The 22,296-nt window shown below is 36.1% G+C and overlaps 2 protein-coding genes across 4 annotated transcripts; one reads left to right on the forward strand and one right to left on the reverse strand.

The window, feature by feature from the left end:
- Positions 1-2,482: 2,482 nt before the first annotated feature.
- On the reverse strand, positions 2,483-6,155 carry LOC107411081 (heat shock cognate 70 kDa protein 2). Its single transcript, XM_048468452.2, has 2 exons — positions 5,564-6,155; positions 2,483-4,768 (listed from the first exon to the last, which is right to left on the reverse strand). The coding sequence occupies exons 1-2, from the start codon at positions 5,775-5,777 to the stop codon at positions 2,796-2,798; spliced, it is 2,187 nt and encodes a 728-aa protein (XP_048324409.2). The 5' UTR covers positions 5,778-6,155; the 3' UTR covers positions 2,483-2,795.
- Positions 6,156-16,576: 10,421 nt separating this feature from the next.
- On the forward strand, positions 16,577-22,094 carry LOC107411079 (inner membrane protein PPF-1, chloroplastic). Of its 3 annotated transcripts, XM_016018590.4 has the most exons (11): positions 16,580-17,124; positions 17,398-17,508; positions 17,656-17,730; positions 17,883-17,943; positions 18,748-18,821; positions 18,929-19,033; positions 19,480-19,587; positions 19,675-19,778; positions 20,295-20,444; positions 20,528-20,639; positions 21,794-22,094. In XM_016018590.4, exons 1-11 carry the CDS (start codon positions 16,789-16,791, stop codon positions 21,896-21,898), a joined length of 1,341 nt encoding a protein of 446 aa, XP_015874076.2. In that variant the 5' UTR covers positions 16,580-16,788; the 3' UTR covers positions 21,899-22,094. The 3 variants fall into 3 exon arrangements, 1 of the variants encoding a protein (XP_015874076.2); XR_007239234.2 differs by lacking the exons at positions 20,528-20,639; positions 21,794-22,094 and adding an exon at positions 20,031-20,198 and having other exon boundaries at positions 16,577-17,124; positions 20,274-20,444; XR_007239233.2 differs by lacking the exons at positions 20,528-20,639; positions 21,794-22,094 and adding an exon at positions 20,031-20,198 and having other exon boundaries at positions 16,577-17,124.
- Positions 22,095-22,296: the final 202 nt, after the last annotated feature.

Consider the following 22,296-nt stretch of genomic DNA (forward strand, 5'->3'; position numbering starts at 1 on the left):
ACCATCTTCAAATTAGCCAAATGTTGCTATATATCCATGCTAAAAATTAGAATGTCATAGAAGTAGACAACAACAAAGGAAAATGGCTTCAAACTTGGTTCATTAACCTCATAAGGGTACTTGGAATGTTGCACAAGCCGAATGACATCACTAACCACTTATACAGCCTATCTTTAGTTTTAAATGCCATCTTCCATTCATTTTCAGGTCTGATGTAAATCTGATGATATCCACTCTCTAGGTCCAGTTTTAAGAAAACTTTAGAACCTTCTAGGTTTTCTAATATATCTTCAAGTCTTGGTATAGGAAAGTTGTATTTGACACTTATCTTGTTAATCGCCCTACTGTCCACACACATTCACCACGACTTATCCTTTTTAGGAACAATTAAAGCAGGTATTGCACACGAGCTTAAACTCTCCCTAATGTATTTTTATATTCCAATAGGTCATCAATGATACCCTGTAATATCTCACGCTCCTTGGAACTCATTTTATAATAAGGTAGATTTGGAATTTTAAATCCCCGAACTAAGTCAATGTTGTGCTGAATGTCTCTCGTAGGAGGAAGTTCCGCTAGTACTCAATAGGTATAATATCTTGAAATTCTTGCAGAAGGGATTTTCTTAGTTCTAGAAGGGTTAAATTCTCAGGGTTTGGATTGAAAAGAAGTAAGGCCATGAGGAAGGTAGGTTTGGTAAGCTGTTAGGTAGGTTTAGGGATTGGGTTAGAGTGCTTAAGTGGTTGTTTATGTTTGTTGGTAGTGGATTCTTGCTATGGAGTAAAAGGCAACAAGACCATCTTCTTACCCTTCCATTGGAAAGAGTAAGTATTATTCTTCCCACTATGTTAAGCATCTCGATTAAATTGCCAGGGTCTCCCTGGTAACAAGTGACACAACAATCAACCACATACATGTCCATTAACAGTACATCTTATTCGAAAAATTGCTTTCCTTTGTGTTTGGTTGGAGAGTTTAGCAAATGACAGCAACTTTTCAAGGATGCAGACAATAAGGTCTCCAGGGTTTCCCATAAGTTCTTTGATCTCCTCCTATTCTTCTTCTTCATAGTTCTCTTCATCAAAACTCCCATCTTCTTCCTCCTCTTAAATTTTCAACAGTTTTCTTTGGGAACATTCATTGGATCAGTGCCCAACTTGGCTACATCTGTAGCACTTGATAGGTGGTGGTGTGGCATAGAGGCTATTTGGTTAAGGCTGGAAGGAAGGTTGTCTAGCTGGAAATTTGTTATTGTAATCTTAAGCATTTCTAGGGTTGTTGTTGTGGAAATCTGGTATGTTTCTGGCATTGCTGTTTGTGATATTTAGAATGGTGGTGGAGTTGTTTGTGTTTATTGGTGAAGTGGGTTTATGTTCGTCCTGGTGATAATCAGTCATAGGTCTCCATTTGTTAGGAGGTTTGGTCTATTATGCTGCCTTTCCATGATGTTTGCTAAGTTAATTGCCTCATTAGGAGACCAAACTGAGCTCATTTCAAGTTTTTCCTAAATGCCCCCATTCAATCCTGAGACGAAACATATTGCCTGTTGCCGTTCTGTCTTAGGCAAGTTGTTTCTTCAACTCGACCGATAAAACCCTTCAGCATATTCATTCACAGTTCTATTTCCCTATTGGTAATAATGATATTTACTAATACAAAACCTTATCATAATCGGTGGGCAAGAACCTGGCCTCCAATAGTTGCCTCATTTGATGCCAATCTTAATACCCTCCGTCCCCTCTCTCCTTCGATTCAGTTGTAATTGATCCCACCAAGCAACAACACCACCCCTTAATTCATATGTAACCAATTTCACTTGCTGTGACTCCAAAATATTCATATAATTCAGAAAACTTTCAATGGCATGTAACCAATCCAAAAAATTTTCTATATCCATATGGCCATCGAAATAAGGAATATTAATCTTAATCTTATAATCAGAAGGTTCTTGGTTTTGATTATACTTGTCCCGATTCCCCAAGCGAGGCTCGTCGAAAATTGGTTGAAAGCAACACCTAGTTGCCCCGAGCAATGAAGCCTCAATCTCATAGTCTGAATCTCCACAGTCAACAGAGTATTGTAATAGAATATGGGGAGTGAATTGAGGGGTTAAATTTGTTGAAATGAGAGGTTCATATCTGGGTAAAGGGTGCGGTAGAGATGCGAAAGTGGTGAGAATGAGTTTTAATGGTAGACAAGCCATATCTCATCCTGTCACTCCAGAAATGCCAAGACCTGACGATGCTACAGGGACATCAAGGTTTGACGGTGCAACATGGTTCAGATGGGATAAAGCTTGAGAAATCTCCATGGAAAAAACTGTTAAACTTTTGCTCTAGGCTTCGAATTACACCCAGCTGGCTTTCATTCCCTATTCATCACCTATGATTCTGCTGTTACCTTCATCTAAATTGTTCATGATGAACTTGATCAGAACCAAAACTCTAATACCACTTTGATGCAGTAAATTAGCAATTAGAAATGGAAAAATCCAAACAACCAACTCACAAAGTGATGTGAGAGTCGGTGGAGGAAAATTTACTCAATTTTTCAGTTCCTCAGTACATTTAGAAAATGACTAGTGAGGACTTTTTTTGAAGACTTTTTTCTATCAAAGAAAGATGAACCTTTTTATACTGAGAAAACAAAGCTAAATTAATCCACAAAACCATGCTTATTACCTAAAACAGTGTGGATTGGCAGAAATTTTCCAAAAGAGCCGTGAAGGAAGCTACAACGTTGTCTTTAAAATTAATGTAACGATAGCAAATGTTTTCTTTAAATCTTCTGCTCCACTAGTCCATGACACTTCCACTACCAGCAGCAAAACCATCATCATCCATGGCAACATCACCAGCACCACCTTGGGACATTTTGGCAATAATTGGCTTGCAGATGCCCTCCAACTCCTTAAGCTTGCCCTCAAACTCATCCACCTTTGGCAGATGCCCGTTAACTCCTTGAGCTTGTCCTACAACTTCTTGGCAGAAACTTTCCAGGAGGGCTGTGAAGCCTGTGAAGGAAGTTATGACATTGTCTTTAAAATTAATGCAACGGGAGCAAAGGTTTTCTTTACGTCTTTTGCTCCACCAATCCAGAGCACTTCCAACAGCATCACCAACTCCACCTCGGTACATTTTGGCAATAATTGGGTTACAAATACTCTCCAACTCCGTGAGCTTGTACTCAAACTCATCCACCTTTACAAGTTGGTTGTCATCGAGCCATTGGATGGTTTGCTCAACTGCATCTTCAATCTTCTTCTTATCAATCACAGGGAGTTTTGAACCAATCTTTTCATCTCTGATTGTGTTCCTCATGTTGTAAGCGTAGTTTTCCAGAGCATTCTTAGCCTCAACCTTCCACTTAAACTCCTCGTCCTCGACTTTGTACTTTGCTGCTTTTTGTACCATTTTCTCAATCTCCTCCTTGGAGACCCTGCCATTGTCGTTGGTGATTGAAATTTCATTTTTCCGTCCGGTGTTTATGTCCTCGGCAAAGACATTCAAGATGCCATCGGCATCAATGTCAAAACGGATATTGATTCGTGGAACTCCCTTAGGAGCAAGAGGAATTCCAGAGAGCTCAAATTTACCAAGCAAGTTGTTATACCTAGTCAAGGGTCTTTCACCTTCGTATACCTGAATCAGCACACTGGGTTGACTATCTACGCGTGTAGAAAACACATGCTCCTTCTTTGTGGGGATGGTAGTGTTTTTAGGAATCAACACGGTCATTACTCCTCCTGCACTTTCCAAACCAAGAGACAACGGAGTGACATCCAACAACAGAAGGTCTTGCACCTTCTCATTACCCTCACGACTGAGGATTGCGGCAAGAACAGAGGCACCATATACAACCGCCTCATCAGGGTTAACGCTCTTGCAAAGTTCCTTCCCATTGAAAAAGTTCTGCAACAATTGCTGAACCTTAGGAATCCTAATAGATCCCCCAACTAGGACCACATCATGCACATTGCTTTTGTCCATCTTAGCATCCTTCAAACACTTCTCCACAGGCTCCATACACTTCTTGAACAGATCCATATTAAGCTCCTCGAATTTGGCCCGAGTAATGGTAAAGTAGAAATCAATACCCCCATATAAAGAATCAATTTCAATGGTAGTTTGAGCTGTGGATGAGAGAGTCCTCTTGGCCCTTTCACAAGCAGTCCTCAACCTCCTCAATGCTCTAGGATTCCTGCTAATATCCTGCTTGTTCTTTCTCTTGAACTCCTGAACGAAATGGTTCACCATCCTGTTATCAAAATCTTCACCACCTAAATGAGAATCACCAGCTGTAGCCTTCACTTGGAAGATACCCTTTTCGATGGTGAGGAGAGAGACATCAAATGTGCCACCACCAAGGTCGAAAATCAACACATTCTTTTCACCACTATTAGTGGCTTTCTTGTCAAGCCCATAAGCAATGGCAGCAGCAGTGGACTCATTGATGGTACGCATCACGTTGAGGCCAGCAATAACACCAGCATCCTTTGTTGCTTGACGCTGTGAATCGTTAGAGTAAGTGGGCACAGTGAGAACGGCATTCTTGATAGGTGCGCCAAGATAAGCCTCTGCAATCTCCCTCATTTTAGTGAGAACCATTGAGCAGATCTCTTCCGCAGCAAATTGCTTCTCCTCGCCTTTGTAGTTGACTACAATCATGGGCTTGTCGCCAGGGCCAGCTATTACCTTGAACGGCCATAATTTCATGTCGGTTTGCACAGATACATCGCTGAATCGCCTACCAATTAAACGTTTGGCATCTTCATAAGCACCACATGAACAAATATGATCAGTTAGAATAAACCTCGAATATTTTGAAACAAGCAGCAACACAGGTAAAAAATATATATATATATATATATAGTAAAGAAACAAACAAATTTTCTACCACGATCACAGAAAAACACTAACAACAATCAATTCAGAGAGTGCTAATCTTTCTCATCAAATCATTATTCTTTTAGCTGGACTTTCATCTGGGGGAATTATACTTAGAAAGATATTGTACTGCATATTTTAAAGAGAAAAATACACTGTAAACTAATTATCTAAATCTAAGTACAAATTTGTTTCCCTGTTCAGTCGAATGCTTTTCGTTTCAAAGATACAATCACTAGAGGTTTCACTCTTTTTTCCGTAATTTTCTTATTATCCAGACAACAAAACCGTAATCATGCAACTATACAATTATCTAAATCTGAAACCAAATTTATTTTCCTGCATAGTTAAGTGCTTTCCGTTTCAAATATAGAATAGGTTTCATCCTAGTTTTCCATAATTTTCTCAGTATCCAAATAAACAAAACCACAACATATATACGCAACATATACTCGGCCACAGCTTCAGACAATTGAATTCCAAATAAATAAATAAATAAATAAACAAAACCGTAAAAACAGAGATGATACAATCACTAGAAGTTTCGCTCTTTTTCTGTAATTTTCTTACTATCCAAACAATCAAAAAGCACCAAAAAAGATACGCCATGTCAACGTAAACTCCGAAATCAAAATATAAAAAAATAAATACGTAAAAATAGAGTAAGACAGACTCACCAAAAACAGTATTGGTAGGATTCATGGCGACCTGATTCTTAGCAGCATCACCGATCAAACGTCCAGTATCGGTGAAAGCCACGTAAGACGGAGTCGTCCTGTTTCCTTGATCATTGGCTATGATCTCAACCCGATCATTTTGCCAAACACCGACGCACGAGTACGTCGTCCCCAAGTCGATTCCAATTGCCGGACCCTTACCTTTTCCAGCCATTAATTCTTTCTCAACAAACAAAAAATTTCACAGAAATTCAGAAAACCTTGTCAGATAGTAAAACGCTGAGAAAAAAAAATAATTTGTGCGCTCAGAATTTTTTTTTTTCTGATTTGATGACACTGAAAAGCAAGAGAGAGCGGGGGGATTCATAAAGAAGCACTAGTTATCTGGAAAGTTCTGGGTTTAGGTTATGTCATCCGTCGGATGAAGAAATTTTCAACGGTGAAAGATTAGGTTTCGTATTCTGCCTTTTAGTCGTTGACGGTCTCTAGCTTTTCCGTCCAGGCTTTTCTGTAGGCGTTACAGAAATTTCCGTTCTCTGTTTTTAAAAAAGCCACACAGTGCCATTCCTTACTCACGCGGGAAAAGTAGACCTCCTTTGCTCGGAAGGTAATCGGCATTTCTTCTATCTTTCAAAGGCCATCATCCTGTGATTGGTTTGTTTTTACTTGTCCGTGGCCTCTGTGAAGTCCAGCCGCACCAACCTCACCAACCACAGCCGCACCAACCTCACCAACCACAGCCACCATTGTTGACAGCCACCATTGTTGACACCATTGCTGCACCGATCAACAATTGTGGGCTAAGATGTTGAAAAGTGTGGCCTTGTAAGCCTATAAATAGGCTCCTTACCGTTGCATGAAACACAAGCCAAGAGAGCAAGAGAAAACTCCAAGAGAGAGAGTTGTTTAAGTTCCAGAGAGAACTTGAGAGAAGAGTGAGCAATTCCAGAGAGAATTGGAGAGTGCAGAGAGAGGTTCCACGAGAGAATCCTCTATGAGAGAAGTTTTTATTTTTGTATTCTATTTTTAAGAGATTAATAGAATTCTTTTATTTTCTTCTCATATTTCTTCTCTAAAGTGGTCAGAGAACCACAACAAGTGGTATCAGAGCTCCAGGTCGAGAGCTTGGGTCCAAAATTTGAAGAAACAAAGCTACTGTTCTTCAAGTTGGTGTTTCGGAAAGTTGCTCAAATAATTAATTTGACAATCCCAGGTGAAAGTACCCGACGAGAGGAGAACAACGAAGTTCGCCGGAGAGAAAACGGACGTCCCACGCGCCGACTGAAATTTTTCTGCAACTGTTCACACGCCCACGCGCCGCACGCGCCGTCTGGAGGTTGAAGACGACCACGTCAGCAGCCACGTCATCAGCCACGTCAGCGAACCCCTGCCACGTCATCTGCCACGCCAGCGACACGTCGTCAGACACGTCATCTGCCACGTGGTGCCACGTCAGCACCATCTGCCACGTCAGCAATATTTTCTGAATTATTGGAAATTACAGATTGACCCCTGTAGTTTTCTGAAATTACGGTGCAGCCCCTGAACTATTGGAAATTACAGATTGACCCCTATAGTTTCTGTATTTGCAGGTTGACCCAGAAATTTTGTGAAATTACATTTTTGCCCCAAAATTTCTGGTAATTATATTTTGACCCCGGAAGAGTCAAGTCCACCATTTTCGGCCGTTCCGGACGCAACGGTTAACTCCGTTTTGCCAAATTCAGCTCCATTTTTGGTCAAGCCATAATGTCAATGGAAGAATCATCTTCGGGAGCTATGGTTAAGCTCACTGCCACAAATTATACACTTTGGAGACCTCGGATGGAAGATCTCCTCAATTGTAAGGATCTGTTTGATCCTATAGAAGCTAAAGGCGAAAACCCCGATCCCAGCAAAGTAGCAGAATGGAAGAAATTAAACAAGAAAACGATTGGTCAGATCAGGCAATGGATCGACCACAGTGTCTTCCATCATGTAGCAAAGGAAACGGATGCATATGCCCTCTGGACAAAATTGGAGGACATGTACCAGGCCAAGGCTGCTCGGAACAAAGCCCTGTTGCTTAAGCGATTGGTACATCTCACATTACAGAGTGGAACTTCTGTAGCCGAGCATACCAGTGAGTTCCAGAGCTTGGTAAATCAACTATCTGCTGTGGATTACCAACTAGGGGATGAGGATCAGGCCCTCCTACTTCTAAGCTCTCTTCCAGACAGTTGGGAGACATTGGTAGTCTCTCTCAGCAATTCGGCCCCGAATGGCAAACTTACTATGGCTATGGTTAAGGATGCCCTATTTAATGAAGAGGCCAGGAGAAAGGACATTGGCATGGATCAGTCACATGCCCTCGTCACAGAGAGAGGAAGACAGCAAAGAGGTGGTCGAGATAGGGGGAGAGGCAAGAGCAAGAGCAGAGGCAGATCTACAGACGGCAGAAAATCATCGTATAAGTGCTATCATTGTGGCCTGGAGGGTCACATGAAGAAGAACTGCAGAAAGTTGTTGAGAGAGCAGAGACTCCAAGGTAATCAGCCGAAGAAGGATGGAGAGACACTAGTCACTTGTACAGGAGAAGTGGCGCTCTGCTCCACCGAAGAAGAGACATGCCTTCATATATCAACCCAAGATGTTGAGTGGGTAGTCGATACTGCAGCATCCTACCATGTCACTCCACACAGAGATTTCTTTAAAACGTACAAAGCAGGAGACTTTGGTACAGTAAAGATGGGAAATTCCAGTTTCGCAAAGATTATGGGAACTGGTGATATTCAGATAAAAACGAATGTTGGTTGTACAATCACTTTGAAGGATGTCCGTCATGTTCCAGACCTTCGGCTTAATCTACTTTCGGGAGCAGCCTTAGACAAGCAAGGCTATGACAACTACTTCAGTAAAGGCACATGGAAAATGACGAAAGGTGCCATAGTTGTCGCCCGAGGACATATTTGTGGAACATTGTACAAGACTCATGTGAAGATATGTGCAGACAGCCTCAATATTGCAGAAGGAGAGGCGTCTCAAAATCTGTGGCACCAGAGACTCGGTCACATGAGTGAAAAAGGATTGTCCACTTTGGCAAGGAAGAAGCTTATCACTGTTTGCAAGGATGCTGCGCTAGATCCTTGTAATCACTGCTTGTTTGGTAAGCAACATAGAGTCTCCTTCAGTTCCTCTGCATTGAGAAGATTAGAGTTGCTTAGTCTGGTGCACTCTGATGTTTGTGGTCCCATGGAGATGGAATCATTAGGTGGCAACAAGTATTTCCTGACCTTTATTGATGATGCTTCTCGGAAGGTGTGGGTATATTTCTTGAAGACAAAGGACCAGGTATTGGATTACTTCAAACTGTTTCATACCATGGTAGAGCGTGAAACAGGAAAGAAGCTGAAATGCCTCCGCTCAGATAATGGAGGCGAGTATACTTCCAAGGAGTTCGATGCCTACTGCAGAAGACACGGCATTCGACATGAGAAGACGGTCCCTCGCACCCCACAACATAATGGAATAGCCGAAAGAATGAACCGAACCATTATGGAAAAGGTCAGAAGTATGATCAGTATGGCTAAGCTGCCAAAGCCATTCTGGGGAGAAGCTGTTCGTGCCGCCTGCTATTTAATCAACAGATCACCGTCAGTACCGTTGAATTTTGAAATTCAGGAGAAAATGTGGTCGGGTAAGATTCCCTCCTACTCTCATTTAAGAGTGTTTGGTTGTATAGCTTATGTACATGTATCCAAGGAGCTCAGACAGAAGCTCGATGCAAGATCTACTCCATGTATCTTTATAGGATATGGAGACGAAGAATTCGGATACAGGTTATGGGACCCGAAAACCAAGAAGGTTATTAGAAGCAGGGATGTAGTATTCCATGAAAACCAGAAAATGGAAGACATTGCAAAGCCCAGAATGTCTCCTAATTGTAGTTCTAGTGCCGAGAATTTTTGTCCTAATCCAGCACCAGCACAAATAGCCACAGAGGATAATGAGGTGCATGAAGATATACCAGAAGCAGACCAGGAGGAAGAAGGGGATATTGAGCAGGGGGAGACTCAATCCTCTCAAGCAGCTGCAGGGCCATCACAGCGGTCAGATGATGGTACACCTCCTGAAACCAGTGGTTTACAAGTTCGGAGATCTGAGCGAGGCCGAATTCCATCAAAGAGATTTCCAGAATCTGAGTATATTCTGCTTACTGAAGAGGGGGAGCCAGAGAGTTTCCAGGAAGCTGTTTCTCATCAAGAGAAGGAAAAGTGGCTGCAAGCAATGCAAGATGAGATGGAATCCTTGCAGAAAAATCATACTTATGAGTTGGTTGAGCTTCCAACAGGAAAGAAGGCACTAAAGAATAAATGGGTGTTCAAGCTCAAGAAAGATGGCAGCGGAAGGGTGGTGAAACACAAAGCCCGATTGGTGGTCAAAGGATTTCTTCAGAAGAAAGGAATTGACTTTGATGAGATTTTTTCACCAGTGGTAAAAATGACTTCAATTCGAGTCATTTTTGGTTTAGTAGCAAGTCTAAACCTAGAGCTTGAGCAGATGGATGTGAAGACAGCATTTCTTCACGGTGATTTACATGAAGAAATCTACATGGAGCAGCCAGAAGGATTTGAGGTTTCAGGGAAAGAAAACCTCGTATGCAAGCTAAAGAAGAGCTTGTATGGCCTCAAGCAAGCACCAAGACAATGGTATAAGAAGTTTGACTCATTTATGGTGAGTCAAGGCTATAAAAGGACTGCAGCAGACCAGTGTGTTTATATTCAAAAATTTTCAGGTGGAAACTTCATTGCACTTTTGCTATATGTGGACGACATGTTGATCGTTGGACAAGATGCAATGAAGATTAGTAAGCTGAAGAAAGAATTGTCTAAGTCCTTTGATATGAAAGACTTAGGACCAGCTCAACAAATTTTGGGAATGCAAATAATCTGAGACAGGAAGAATAGAAGGTTATGGCTATCTCAAGAGAAGTATGTTGAACGGGTGATAAAGAGATTCAACATGGCTAAAGCCAAACCGGTCAGCATTCCACTTGCAAATCATTTTAAGTTGAGTAAGAGAATGTGCCCCTCATCCAAAGAAGAGATAGAGGAGATGGTTTCAGTACCATATTCTTCAGCGGTAGGAAGTCTGATGTATGCAATGGTATGTACCAGACCAGACATTGCTCATGCAGTAGGTGTTGTGAGCAGATTTCTTTCAAATCCTGGAAAGAAACACTGGGAAGCAGTCAAATGGATTCTCAGGTATCTTAAAGGTACATCGAAGCTGTGCTTGTGCTACGGGGGAGGTGATCCAATCTTAGAAGGCTATACAGATGCAGATATGGCCGGAGACCCTGATAATAGAAAGTCTACATCAGGTTATCTCTACACTTTTGCAGGGGGAGCTGTGTCATGGCAGTCAAGATTGCAGAAGTGTGTTGCTTTATCCACTACTGAAGCAGAGTACATTGCCGCAGCGGAAGCGGGTAAGGAAATGTTGTGGTTAAAGCGTTTTCTCACAGAATTGGGCATCAAGCAAGAAGACTACAAGATACATTGTGATAACCAAAGTGCCATGGATTTGAGCAAAAACTCAATGTATCATTCCCGTACAAAGCACATTGACATCCGCTATCATTGGATACGCGAAGTAATAGATCAACAGTTGCTGAAACTGATGAAGATCCACACAAAAGAGAATCCAGCAGATATGCTAACAAAAGTTGTTGCTCAAGAGAAGCTGAAGCTATGCAGAGACATAGCTGGAATAGATGGCAGATGACCATCAGTTTTAAATGCGGCTGGAGGGGGAGAATTGTGAAGTCCAGCCGCACCAACCTCACCAACCACAGCCACCATTGTTGACAGCCACCATTGTTGACACCATTGCTGCACCGATCAACAATTGTGGGCTAAGATGTTGAAAAGTGTGGCCTTGTAAGCCTATAAATAGGCTCCTTACCGTTGCATGAAACACAAGCCAAGAGAGCAAGAGAAAACTCCAAGAGAGAGAGTTGTTTAAGTTCCAGAGAGAACTTGAGAGAAGAGTGAGCAATTCCAGAGAGAATTGGAGAGTGCAGAGAGAGGTTCCACGAGAGAATCCTCCATGAGAGAAGTTTTTATTTTTGTATTCTATTTTTAAGAGATTAATAGAATTCTTTTATTTTCTTCTCATATTTCTTCTCTAAAGTGGTCAGAGAACCACAACAGCCTCCACATTTGTACTAAGACTAAAGTAAGAATTTTGCTTTTTTATTTTTATTTATTTATTTTTTAATTTTATCTTTTTATTATATTAAAATTTTATTTCTTTTCTTTATACATTAAAAGTTGATATTTTACAATATTTGTGTGTGTATATATGAAATTTCTAAAAATTACATGAATCTTCTTTTTCTCATACAAGTTTTCAAAATTTTAATATCTAACATCTCAAATAAATATAAATACATATATATATATATGTGCAATTATATAAACGACTAACATTCTATTAAAATTTTCAAAATTATATAAAACAATAATCTACTAGAATTTGTAAGGATTGACACACAACTTATCAAAAACCCAAACCCAAACCCAATAATTGTTGGGATCACTGTGAACCTCCCCTACTCCATATTCTATAAGATATTCTTTTTGCCTCTACAACCAATTTCCTATTTCCTATTATTACCCAAAAAAAACAAAATTCCTATCTCCTACACTTACGTCTGCCCTTAGGCATCAATTTCAGTTTTTTACCGCATGCTCGCTTATATGTATATAAGTCTAGAAATCCATGCCCATGTGCAGAAGGGTGGTTAATTGTTATTATTATTACCATTATTTGGTTAATTACTACTTACTACTACGTACATAAGGTTCTGGATGAGATGAAAAGATAAAAGTATGGAAATAAGAAAATGACTCAAGTAGTAGGGAGAAGGTATTTTAAGTAATCATGTCATTAAATAATTTCCAACTATCACGTAATAATGCGGTGCAATGCCAGACTAAAACATTTGGATTCTAAATATATATATATATACATATATTTAATTATGGATGACTTGTCTCGTCATGCACTAGTTGCATGTAAAAATTATTATCTGCCAATAACAATAGAAAGGATTAGTAGATGCCTAATTTCAAAAGCGGTGTTTCTTTTTCTTGTCATCATTGATATTTAACAAGTTCTGTGTGTATATAAAATTTCTGAAAATTACATAAATCTTTCTCTTCACGCACAACTTTAAAAAATTTAATATTTAAATCCCCCAATATTTATATATATGCAATTTATTGAATAATAATGAACATTTTTCATATTTCGATGAATTTAATTTTTATAAATTTTTTTTCGAAAATCATGTAAAACAACAACATAAGTTGAAACAATAAACCTAATATAATTTATTTGTTAGGAATGGACTCACAAGTCACAATTCCACAAGATATCTTTTTGCCCTTCCAACGAACTTCTTATTTCCGATAATCATTACTTTCACACATGCCCCTAAGGGATCAATTTTGCTGCATAATAATCAATGTTTGCTCTTCATTTGCTTATGCAACGCTTGCATGAAAATGTTTTTGTTTGAGTGGTAACTGTATATAGTTTGATATGCGAACCCAAAAAAAGGATTATAGTAAATGCTTATACCCCAGATTTAAAAAAATTGAAAGTTAATTTCAACTTTTTTTATGAGGTGAAAAAGAAATTTAAGTTTAAAATAAAAATGGATATAATTTTCCTAATATTTATTAAAATTTTTTATATTTCTTCATTATTTTTATGGAAATTTATTACAAAATATTTACATCATTCCATAATAATTTGGTTAAAAAATCAATAATTTTCATAGAATTTTTTTAAAATTTTTATGAAAATTTCTATTAAATTTACTTTTTAAAATTTTTTATCAAAAAATTAATAAATATTATTGATAATTAACCGTCTACCCATACATTTTTTTACCATAATAAATTTAATATTTTTATAAATATTATAAAATAGATAAAATTATAATATAGACAAAAACATAAATATGCATGTGAAATAAAAAATAAATATTATAAAAATGTGTATGGAATATATTATCTGCAAATATAGTTAAATAAATTGATGGAATATCTTTAATTAGTAACTCATAGATATCGTCTCAAACTCAACTATCAAATGATAATAATTTTATATACAGTTAATTAATCTTTTATAAAGATTATCGATGAGAACAACTGCATTTAATACAAAACTTATAAAGTTAGCATATTAATAATTATAGGCAGAATTATCAAAAATTATAACTTTTAATAAGTAATTATCATATTTCACATTTTAAAATGAATATAAAGGATAAACTAACAATTTTCAACCATTCATAGTTCCATGTGGTATTCAAATTAGATTTTATGAAATATAATGAAATTATAATAGTTTTTTTATATATATTAATTGATAAATATTTTTATTAAATATGTATTTTTTTATTTTTTTTATTGATAATAATATATTTATGACTTTTAACACTTAGTATACATTAATTGACTAAGAGAAATATAAAAGCAATTTAATATTTTTGTAATTTTTATAGTTAATTTGATAATTAATTGATTAAATAAGTTAATTATAAAATTTCAATAAAAAATTTCATTCTTTTAAATAAATTTCCATCAACTTTCATATTTTTTATGAGTTTTTTTTTTTTAATAATTTTTGATATTTTCATCTATACTTTTATATTATGAATATTCGACATTTCTATCGATATCAATTTTTTAAACTACTTTATACCACGTCCAAAGCAATAACTTTTTTGTTCGTATAATTTATCTAGGTATCCATGATTGATCAACCAATAGGTCATAGCTATTGTTACATTTATAGTTTAAACTATAAAAACTTTCTGCGAAATTTCTATTTTTTCAACATATAGAAAGAAAATTTGGCTATTAAAATGAAAACAGATATAATTTTTATACTATTCATCAAAATTTTTAATATTTTTTCATAATTTTCATGTAAATCCTTGTTATAATATCCACATCAAATCCTTCACAATTCGATTAAAAATTACATAGCTCTTATATAAAATTTTCATAAAAAATTTAAAAATATAGATATGATTTTTTAAACATTATTGATATATATATATATATATATTACTTTTAATTGCCTTTAATCATTAAGAAAATAAAAATAAAAAATTTATATTTGACAAAAAATATCCAAAATTATACTATATAAGTTTACCTATCATATTTTTAGACAAAATTAATGTTATAAGTTACAAGTTTACTTACCTATTATTATATATATTTTATAATAATAAATTTAATATTTATATAAATATTATAAAGTAAATAAAAATTAAATATAGACAACAATTGGAAGATATGAAAGGAATATATTCTTTGCAAATTTAACTATCAGATATTTATAATAATGATATATTAATAATTATATACAAAATTATCAGGAAAATACATTATTTAATAGCTACTTTTATGTTTCATGCCATAAAATAGATTGAAGAAGATGTCATCAATTTTCAACCATCATGAATACTTTACAGTATAGAAATGCTATTATAAAATATAATTTAATTATAATAATTGCTTTATACATTTTAATTAATAAATAATTTTATTAAATATATATTTTTATATATTTTTTATTATTTATAGTATATTTATAACCATTCTGGATTGATTAAAAAAATATAATATCTATTTAATATTTTTACAATTTTATGGTCAATTTGATAATTAATTAAATAAATAAATTAATTCTAAAATTTTAATAAAAAGTTTTATTTTTTAAAATAAAAATCTATTCATTTTCATCGATTTTTTAATAAATTTTCATCCATATTTAATAATTTAAAATATTTTCTTAAATATTTTCATACTTTAATCGCAATTATGGAAATAGAAAAATTTACCCAAAACAAAATTATAATAACATGCGGTGCCTAAGTTGAATAAAATAAAATAGCTCCGTAGAGTCAGGCGCACCAACTCATGCGGTGCCTAACAAACACATTAGCTTTTAACATGCCTTAACTTACCCTTTTGATTGAAATCATGCTCGACTTTTTGTCGAAAGAAATTCTAATGGACTCTCTTAATGTTAAAATAATTAAAATCGATTTTTATGAAAATAATGGCTTTTGCCAACAGACTATTTTATCAAGTGGCTTTAATTTTGTTGAGCAACAATTCAATATGGGCAATTTAGCTTTAATAGATTTGAAAAGAACAAGAAAACTTTGATAGGAATGAAACTCCAGTTCCCTTATTTTTTTCATTTTTTTTTTATTTCCCTTATTTTTTACATGATCATGTGAGTTTAAAACTGCTATAATCAATACTTATTAAAAATTATATTTATTCTTTTTTTTTTTTTTGCATCACCCTTTTTTTTGAAGTCTTAAAACTCTTTATTCTATTTAAATTTTTTTATCTATCATTTTAAGAAAATTGTATGTGAATTAAATTATTCTCCCATATTATATTGTATGTTTGTATTCGTTAAAAAAATGAAAACAAAAATTGTTTTTTTATTTTTTATTTTAATGTAAGATATCTAAAAAGTATATAAAATAATATATATATATATATATATATAATCCCTTACTCATGGGAGACAGACCTCACGGTAACATGAGCTTTTCAATGTGTCGCAAAATATTGTATGGTATAATTTGTTGAGAAATGTTGAACGTTATGATAATATAATCATATTTAAAATTTTGGTAAACACTGTTTAAATTTTAGTGGAGACTCTTGCTGTAATAATAATAGTACAAAAAAAGGAGATACTTTGAAGTAAGCAAATAAAATAAGAGTGGTTAACAATGAATAAATAAATAAAACAATGGTATTCGTTCGGGTAGTCAACATACTGACGTGGAACTCTGCGATAGTATCCTCGAAATACTGACGTGGAAGTCAGCCATGGGCTGGAAAACTGACGACTAATCTTCATTATGGTCGCGACCAGATTTTGAGACACATATGCGCCGTCTCATAAAAATTAAAATTAGAAAAATACGGATAATTCGAAAAAAGTGAATATCCTCCTCTCTCTCTCTTTTCTTAATCTTTCTCCCATTTCTGTGCTCTTTTTCTCCTCTCTCTCTCTCTCTCTCTCTCTTCCACCGCCAACCCCTCCCTCATCTTCCTCCACTTGTCTCCTGCCTCATGAAACACTGAGGCACAAACTCTCTCTCTCTCTGTGTAAAACCCTGGTTGTCCATGGCGAAAATTCTGATATCCTCCCCTTCCTTCGTCGGCGCTCCTCTTCCGTCACTCTCTCGCTTTGGACCGCAGAACCTCCATAGCCGCAGGCTGGTTACTACCAGAATTAGGTTCAGCCTCCATGAGGTTCCTCCAATCCATTCCATCGATTCCGCCATTGATTTCAGCTCGATTGCTAGCAGAGTAGAAGGCCTGCTTTACACGCTTGCCGATGCCGCCGTTGCTGTGGACTCCGCCTCCGGTGGAGCTGCCTCCACCTCCACCGACGCCGCAGCGCAGAAAAATGGCGGCTGGTTCGGCTTCATCTCTGAGGCCATGGAATTTGTTCTCAAGGTACTCGTAAATTCCTTCTTCATCTTCTTCTTCTTATTATTGTTATTTTTTTTGGAATTTCACATATGAACAATATTTCTTATGTCGTTGTTTATTCGTAATTGCATAAGCTAGTGAGAGGCAGGTATTAAAAATTGAGAATTTTAATTTAGTGGAATTCGGGTTTAGGACTGTAGGACTCTGATGCGTTTTAAGATGCTTCAGAGTAGTCTTTAGTCTTAGACGATTTGAATGAATTGCTTGACGTTGATCATAGTGTTTGAAACGTTTCAGGTTTTGAAAGATGGACTTTCGGCTGTGCATGTACCATATGCGTATGGATTTGCGATTATATTGCTCACAGTGATTGTCAAAGTTGCTACATTTCCTCTAACAAAACAACAGGTGAGTTTTTGTGTTCACTTCGGCACAGAAGAGAGAATTCCACCATGTTTAAATTTTCGTTCTTCATCTTTTTGCATATAGTATAAGCTCAAATGTCTGTGTAATATCGTTGTTTAGTAATAACATTTAACATTTGGTAACTTGCAGGTGGAATCGACGTTGGCAATGCAAAACCTTCAACCAAAGATCAAAGCTATTCAAGAAAGATATAAAGGCAACCAAGTAAGGCTTATTATTATCATGTGTCATAGACTTCGTTAGATTCTTTTACCTAGTGTTGATGTTGCTCTATCTCTTCTTTTTTTTTTTTTTTTTGGGTCAAAAATAATAATTTATGGTTGTTTTCTTCTCTTTATTCTCTATTCTTATTCAAGGAAAGAATTCAACTTGAGACATCACGACTGTACAGGCAGGCTGGGGTTAATCCATTAGCAGGTATACTTTAAATTAATCGTTTATTGTGTTTGTACAGGCAAGAGTTCTCCCGTGTGCTTGGCTGCTGTATTGGTCGTGTAGAATGGACTTGTATTTAAATACAATTACAAAATTCGATGAAGTCCATATATATGTTGGCAGTGGTGGTTGAGCTTGAGCTCGTTTCTGTTACATGAATGTTTGTTCTTAAAATTTGTATAGGTTTATTGAAATATTTGGCTGGAGTACAGAACTCAACCTGCTTGCTTGAACTGGTAGTGATATGTTGATCCACTCTCACCAGTGGGGTTCTGATGCGAACTGTTGCTCTTGTTCTTGTAGCTCATATAAATGGCCTTTAGGGCTGCATTGGGATGTTAATTTCCTGATGAGAATATAGTTCTAGGTGTTTAGGCAATACGTATTGAGTGTCAGAGTTTCTCGCTGTTCCTTGCTTGTTCAGACAGGTCAAATGATTGAACAACACAGATCATCTTGTCTTTTATGCTTGATATTTAAGTCGACTTTTAGTTCTTGTTGTAATTCCTCTAGGCTAATCTAACCAAGGTCTAGGGCTAGTCAATGTATACAATTTAGTATCTCTTCTATGCCTTTAGGCTTAAAGTACCATTTCACACCCTCTTAATTAGCATTTTGTTTCTTGTCCATCTCTCTCTCTCTTTTTTTTTTAATTATTTTTTATTTTTATTTTTTATTTTCAGCAATCTTCATCTTGTTCCATGTATAGCATCTACCAAATTGTGAATAATGTTTATGGTGCCAAAGTTTATCAAGTATTAACCACAAAATCATTTTTTCAATTAGGCTGTTTTCCAACTTTGGCCACAATTCCAGTCTGGATAGGTCTATATCAAGCTCTCTCAAATGTGGCTAATGAGGTAATTTAGCAGGTTTCTGTCCCATTTTCTTTTTACTGATGATGTGCAGGTTTTGAAGTGCAGAACATTGAATATTAATTATTTTTTGCAATCTTTTTACTCAAAAGGGACTGTTGACAGAAGGTTTCTTTTGGATTCCTTCTTTGGGCGGCCCAACAACAATTGCTGCTCGACAAAGTGGTTCTGGCATTTCTTGGCTGCTTCCCTTTGTGGTAACAGATCTTTATTTTAATAATAATAATTGTTTTGCCTGACCCTTGGATGTTTAACAATTAATTTCTCAAGTATGAGCTTTTTCTGGTAATAAATAAATTAATATTCTCTATGTTATTTAGTCAAAGAGAATGCCTCTATATTGGAACCCCTTTCTTTATTGACTATAAGAAGAGAGATAGGTTGTTGCTGAAGATTGTAAGCTTAGGTTTGTTCTAAGTTTTCTGGATATGCTAATCCTATGAGTGTCTTTTAGCCCTTATGCTTGTCGCTATGGATCTTTTAATGCAATTATAGCTGGTAAGCATTGTAAAGATGTGGACAAGATATAATTTACAAAACCTGGAAGGTTTTGCACTTTTGCAAGTTAACCTAGGGATACCTTCTTTTAGGTCATTCTATGTGTTTTATCTGGTTCCCATAATGCATATAATCTGTTATGCAGGATGGTCGGCCACCACTTGGCTGGCATGATACTGCAGCATACCTTGTTCTACCTGTCCTCCTTGTTGTTTCTCAGTTTGTCTCAATGGAGATCATGAAGCCTCCCCAGGTAAAAAATTGTCTCTTTATTAATTGCATGCTTCTCTATTGTTAGTTTCTCTCTTATCATTATCAATCTAAATCCTTTGTATGGCAGACTGATGATCCAGCTCAAAAGAACACACTTCTTGTATTCAAGTTTCTTCCGCTTATGATTGGTTACTTCTCCTTGTCTGTTCCGTCAGGATTATCAATTTACTGGTTGGTTTCACACCTGGTAGCAATCATTCAATCTTCTTTTCTGATATATATGTTTAATCTCTTTGCTTATGAAACACAATAATTGATTTGCTAAAAAATTTTGTAGTACTTTATAGTGTAACTGATGATCGTATAATACTAAAATGCAATTTGACTGTTTCTTTTATTTTTTTAGCCTCCTCATTTTGGACTACTATACTATTGTCTATTATACTAGCACAGCCCTATATGGCTAAGGATTTTTGTATTCAGTTTGCAGGGTGAGAACTAAGGGGTACCCTAGGATTTTATGGCTGCTAAATTATCATGCTACTTGTATATCTCTTGGATTTGTCAAAGTACAGACTTATTGTATATTCTTACATCATGCATAAATATTTTTTTACCAGCACAAATATGAGACACACAACTTATCTATTTGTAAGAGCAACTTCTTTCTCTTTCAGTGTTCCATTTGGTAAACAAAGTCTTCATATTTGATGAAACTATTTACAGATTGTACCATTTGGTCCGCAGGTTCACGAATAATATCCTCAGCACAGCACAACAAGTATGGCTACGCAAATTAGGAGGTGCAAAGCCTGCTGTCAATGAAAATGCAAGTGGAATCATTACGGCAGGACGTGCAAAACGATCAGATTCTCAGCCAGTGCGATCTGGTGATAGGTTGGTTTCATACTTTCACAGAACTTGTGCTACTATTATCAACTCATGCAGAAAGTGTCTTATAGAAAAATGGTGATGAACAGATTTAGGCAGTTAAAAGAAGAAGAGAGAAAAAAAAAATCCAAACAAGAGGTTCAGGTATCAGCGTCTGCATCTGATTCTGAAGATGGGTCAGACGAAGAGAACAAAGACAGGGTAATTAAATTCTAGTATTGATTAACTTCAGCATTTGCAGTTATTGTCCTCCAAATTCTAAGTTTCTATGCAAGTGTGCATGTATTTCGTGAATAATCTCTAAACAGGAACGGAAAACATCGACTTGTCTTTTGCTTTAATTTTGAACATCTTCATCCTGATTGCATTGCATAACTGATTCTGTATGCAAATGAAAATAAATTTCTTTCGCTCATCATGTATTTTATACTGGTGTGAAAGAAGTACATGTTACACTGACCTAGCTTATCCTCTCAAGGAGTCATTTTGTGGGACCTTAGAATGGTTGGTCAGAATGTCCTATGGATTATGATTTACAGTCCCCACTATAATCATAGTACTTTTATATGTCATTCATTGGTATGTTGGGAACTGATGGTGTAAAAGAACATGGTAGTCATCTTTGACAGTTTAATTCAGAGACCATATCATGTTCATTGCAGCATGATATAGTTGTCTTCACTTGTGGTGGCAGTCTGTGGGTTCCACTACCTCAATTTTGTTTGTCAATTCAGCTATTATTGCAAATTTCATAACTAAATGAACTTTGATTGTTATTCAAGCAGTTAATAAGTACATGTATGTTTGTACTTGTGTGTGCACACGTGCATGTTCAATGCATGTGTCAAATTATGAAGGGTAGCGCACATGTTTGTATTACCCACTATCCATCTTGCTGTAAGGAAGACATGTTATTTGTCATCACTTACTAACAGGAAGCTGTTAAAAGGTTACTTGAAAAAGCAGATTACTTCTGTTCAGTATATGTAACAAAACCAAGTTTCCTCCATCTCACCATAGTAAGTACATGTTATCAGAATGGTTAAATCTGTTTTGATGCATGTATTAACATACTTCATGACAATATAAGGTATTTGATGAAGATAGATCTCGGACCTGTATTTCTATAAGCAACAGATAACTGTTACACACTTTTATAACCTCTTCCTCTCTTCCCCCCCCCCCTCTCTTTTTTTCCTTTTTCTTTTCCTTTTTTTGGTATTTTTTATAACCCAAGTTGACAATTTGGATGAGTCAACTTTAATATGTACAACTTTTTATCTTCTGGAAATTATATGATTTGTAGAATTGGTTTATCTATGAGGTATGGGAAACTAATTCAAAGTTTCCAACAGGATGATGAGGTTCTAGAGAAAGCATATTCTTCTAACATTAGTAAAGAGGTTCCCGAATACCGGCCCAAGAGAAGCAAGCGTTCTAAACGGAGGCGTGCTGTATAAACAACTGTACACTGATATGTTTGTAGTCTACGGTGAGTGCTGTATACCTCAGAAAATTTGTATTATTTTTATTATGTAGTAGCCAGGTGAGTGCTGTATACCTCAAAAAATTTGTATTATTTTTATTTTGTAGTAGCCAGTTTTATGTTGGCTCATTAATTTTGAAATAAAATGTAAATCATGCAGATTAATTCTATTTTGTTCACACTTTTTCTCTTCACAATATTGAGAGAATACATTCTTACCACAGTCTTTTGCCTAAATACGATGCCATAAAACCTTATAGCTGCTGATGAAGTAACGTGCATGCAAACTATACGCCTAAGAGTTCTCTTTTCTTGGAATGTATTGCAAAGCAGGGTTGAAAATCTAGTATTGGCAGTGGCCTATTCTGTAGA

The sequence above is a fragment of the Ziziphus jujuba genome, chromosome 10, assembly GCF_031755915.1.
Source record: "Ziziphus jujuba cultivar Dongzao chromosome 10, ASM3175591v1".
In the NCBI taxonomy this organism is placed as follows: Eukaryota; Viridiplantae; Streptophyta; class Magnoliopsida; order Rosales; family Rhamnaceae; genus Ziziphus; species Ziziphus jujuba.

Excerpts from the sequence above, each read along its gene's own strand:
- LOC107411081 (XM_048468452.2), bottom strand. The coding sequence starts at position 5,777 with ATGGCTGGAAAAGGTAAGGGTCCGGCAATTGGAATCGACTTGGGGACG. Across the intron at positions 4,769-5,563 it reads TCCTACCAATACTGTTTTTG|ATGCCAAACGTTTAATTGGT; the intron begins GTGAGTCTGTCT and ends GTGCTTATGAAG.
- LOC107411079 (XM_016018590.4), top strand. The coding sequence starts at position 16,789 with ATGGCGAAAATTCTGATATCCTCCCCTTCCTTCGTCGGCGCTCCTCTT. Across the intron at positions 19,034-19,479 it reads CTTGGCTGCTTCCCTTTGTG|GATGGTCGGCCACCACTTGG; the intron begins GTAACAGATCTT and ends TCTGTTATGCAG. Across the intron at positions 20,445-20,527 it reads CCAGTGCGATCTGGTGATAG|ATTTAGGCAGTTAAAAGAAG; the intron begins GTTGGTTTCATA and ends GGTGATGAACAG.